General features: G+C 45.0%; 1 protein-coding gene across 1 annotated transcript; it reads left to right on the top strand.

The window, feature by feature from the left end:
• Positions 1-14: 14 nt before the first annotated feature.
• On the top strand, positions 15-1,371 carry Pmar_PMAR002244 (transcriptional regulator, putative; the record flags this gene model as incomplete). Its single annotated transcript, XM_002779920.1, has 10 exons — positions 15-67; positions 118-209; positions 263-381; positions 517-645; positions 703-764; positions 821-897; positions 930-1,014; positions 1,058-1,104; positions 1,148-1,242; positions 1,297-1,371. The coding sequence occupies 10 exons, from the start codon at positions 15-17 to the stop codon at positions 1,369-1,371; spliced, it is 834 nt and encodes a 277-aa protein (XP_002779966.1).
• Between the last annotated feature and the right edge of the window lie 265 nt (positions 1,372-1,636).

Here is a 1,636-nt window from a genome sequence, read left to right as displayed (position 1 = left end):
ATCCAGATGAGATAATGGATGAGCAAAGGGAGAGGGAGATGATCACTAAGCTCAACAAGCTATTCCGGTACTGTAGTAGTATAGATTTGATGATATATTGTGTGGTATTGATATCAGGGAGTTTGTACGACAAGTGGAGGAGCAGGTGTGGTCGCAGTATGCTCCCAACTTGGAGTTTGACATGCCTTATCGCGAGCTGGGGTTCACTGGTGAGTTCATTGTCTGGAGTAGTAGTAGTAGTAAAGGTAGTGAACTATGGCAGGTACTCCTAATAAAGCGCATGTGGACATCTACCCTTGTCGGGACTGTATAGTTGCTCTCTCGGAATGGCCGGCTTATGTGCTTAGTCTTAGGAACATCGATATCGTATATTTCGAAAGGGTAATAACAACACTAGTACTACTACTTTTACTACTTTTACTACTTTTACTACTTTTACTACTTTTACTACTGTTACTACTTTTACTACTATTACTACTTTCACTGCTTTTATTACTACAAGTATTACTGGTGTAGGTATCATTCAATCTACGAAACTTCGACATGACATTCATATTTAAAGACTATACGCAGACACCAGCTAGGATATCTATTATACCTACAGAGAGTCTTGATCAGATCAAGCAGTGGTTGGGAGAATTAGGGGTAGGAAAAGGAGGAGGAGGTCGCGGGTTCGAATCCCACGCGTGGGGTTATTTTTAGATTGTATGGTATCAGGGGCCGACCAACATGAACTGGACTAACATTATGAAGGAAATTAATAAGTAAGTTCAGAAAGGAGTGGTATGGAAAGTAGCACGCATGCACATTTTCTTTGCAGGAAGAAGCAAGCATTCATCGACAACGGCGCTTGGGAAGGATGGTTTGGCGAGTCTGTTGACGAGGGTAGTATCCGAGGTACCACTCGGTATGGATACGGATCATGTCAGGATCTGACGATGGCATGGATGAGGGCGATGAGGAATACACTGAAAGTGAAGACAGTGATGTTGAATCGGAGGCTGGGGGCTCTGAGTAGGTCGCCATTGTCGGTAGTAGCTAAGGTTGGTCATCTCAGATACAAAGGGGGCGGCTCTGATAGCGATTCGGGAAGCAGCTTTTTGGGTGAGTACAGTCGGCAATTGGTGTGACATCCTCATTGTTTTAGTTGATGAGGAATCCGATTCCGATTCGGAGGTGTCCCTGGCATCGGACGAATCGGAGGGACTGAGCTGGGATGAGCTGGAGAAGAAGGCGGCCAATGTAGCTCCTGTGCTGAGGGGTGCTTTGTGGTAGTTATTGTGTTGCTCGTGTTAGGAGGATCGAAAGCGACGTCGTAGTCCTGAGAGTTCAGAGAAGAAAAGGCCTGTGTCGAAGAAGAAGAGACGATGAAGTGTGTGTGGTGTGGTAACGTAATGTTCATTGATGTTAATATTATTACTAAAGGAGGTATTATTGTTGAATGCCCCTTTGATTAAGCACGTCCCTAATTCCCCTACACCTTTCGATGCCCTATGGTCGTTTTCGTAAGAAGTGCATTGTACTGTGCGGTTGCTGTTGCGCTCAGTGGTAGGAGGTTGCTGGGCCTTTGAAGCGGCGAGAATAATTTCACGATGAAATATGCGATGTGAAAGGAAGAGCAGTGTGGGAATATATG

Source organism: Perkinsus marinus, assembly GCF_000006405.1.
Source record: "Perkinsus marinus ATCC 50983 genomic scaffold scf_1104296945028, whole genome shotgun sequence".
In the NCBI taxonomy this organism is placed as follows: Eukaryota; Perkinsozoa; order Perkinsida; family Perkinsidae; genus Perkinsus; species Perkinsus marinus.
Note: the sequence above shows the minus strand (reverse complement) of the source record. Positions and strands in the feature narration are given on the sequence as shown.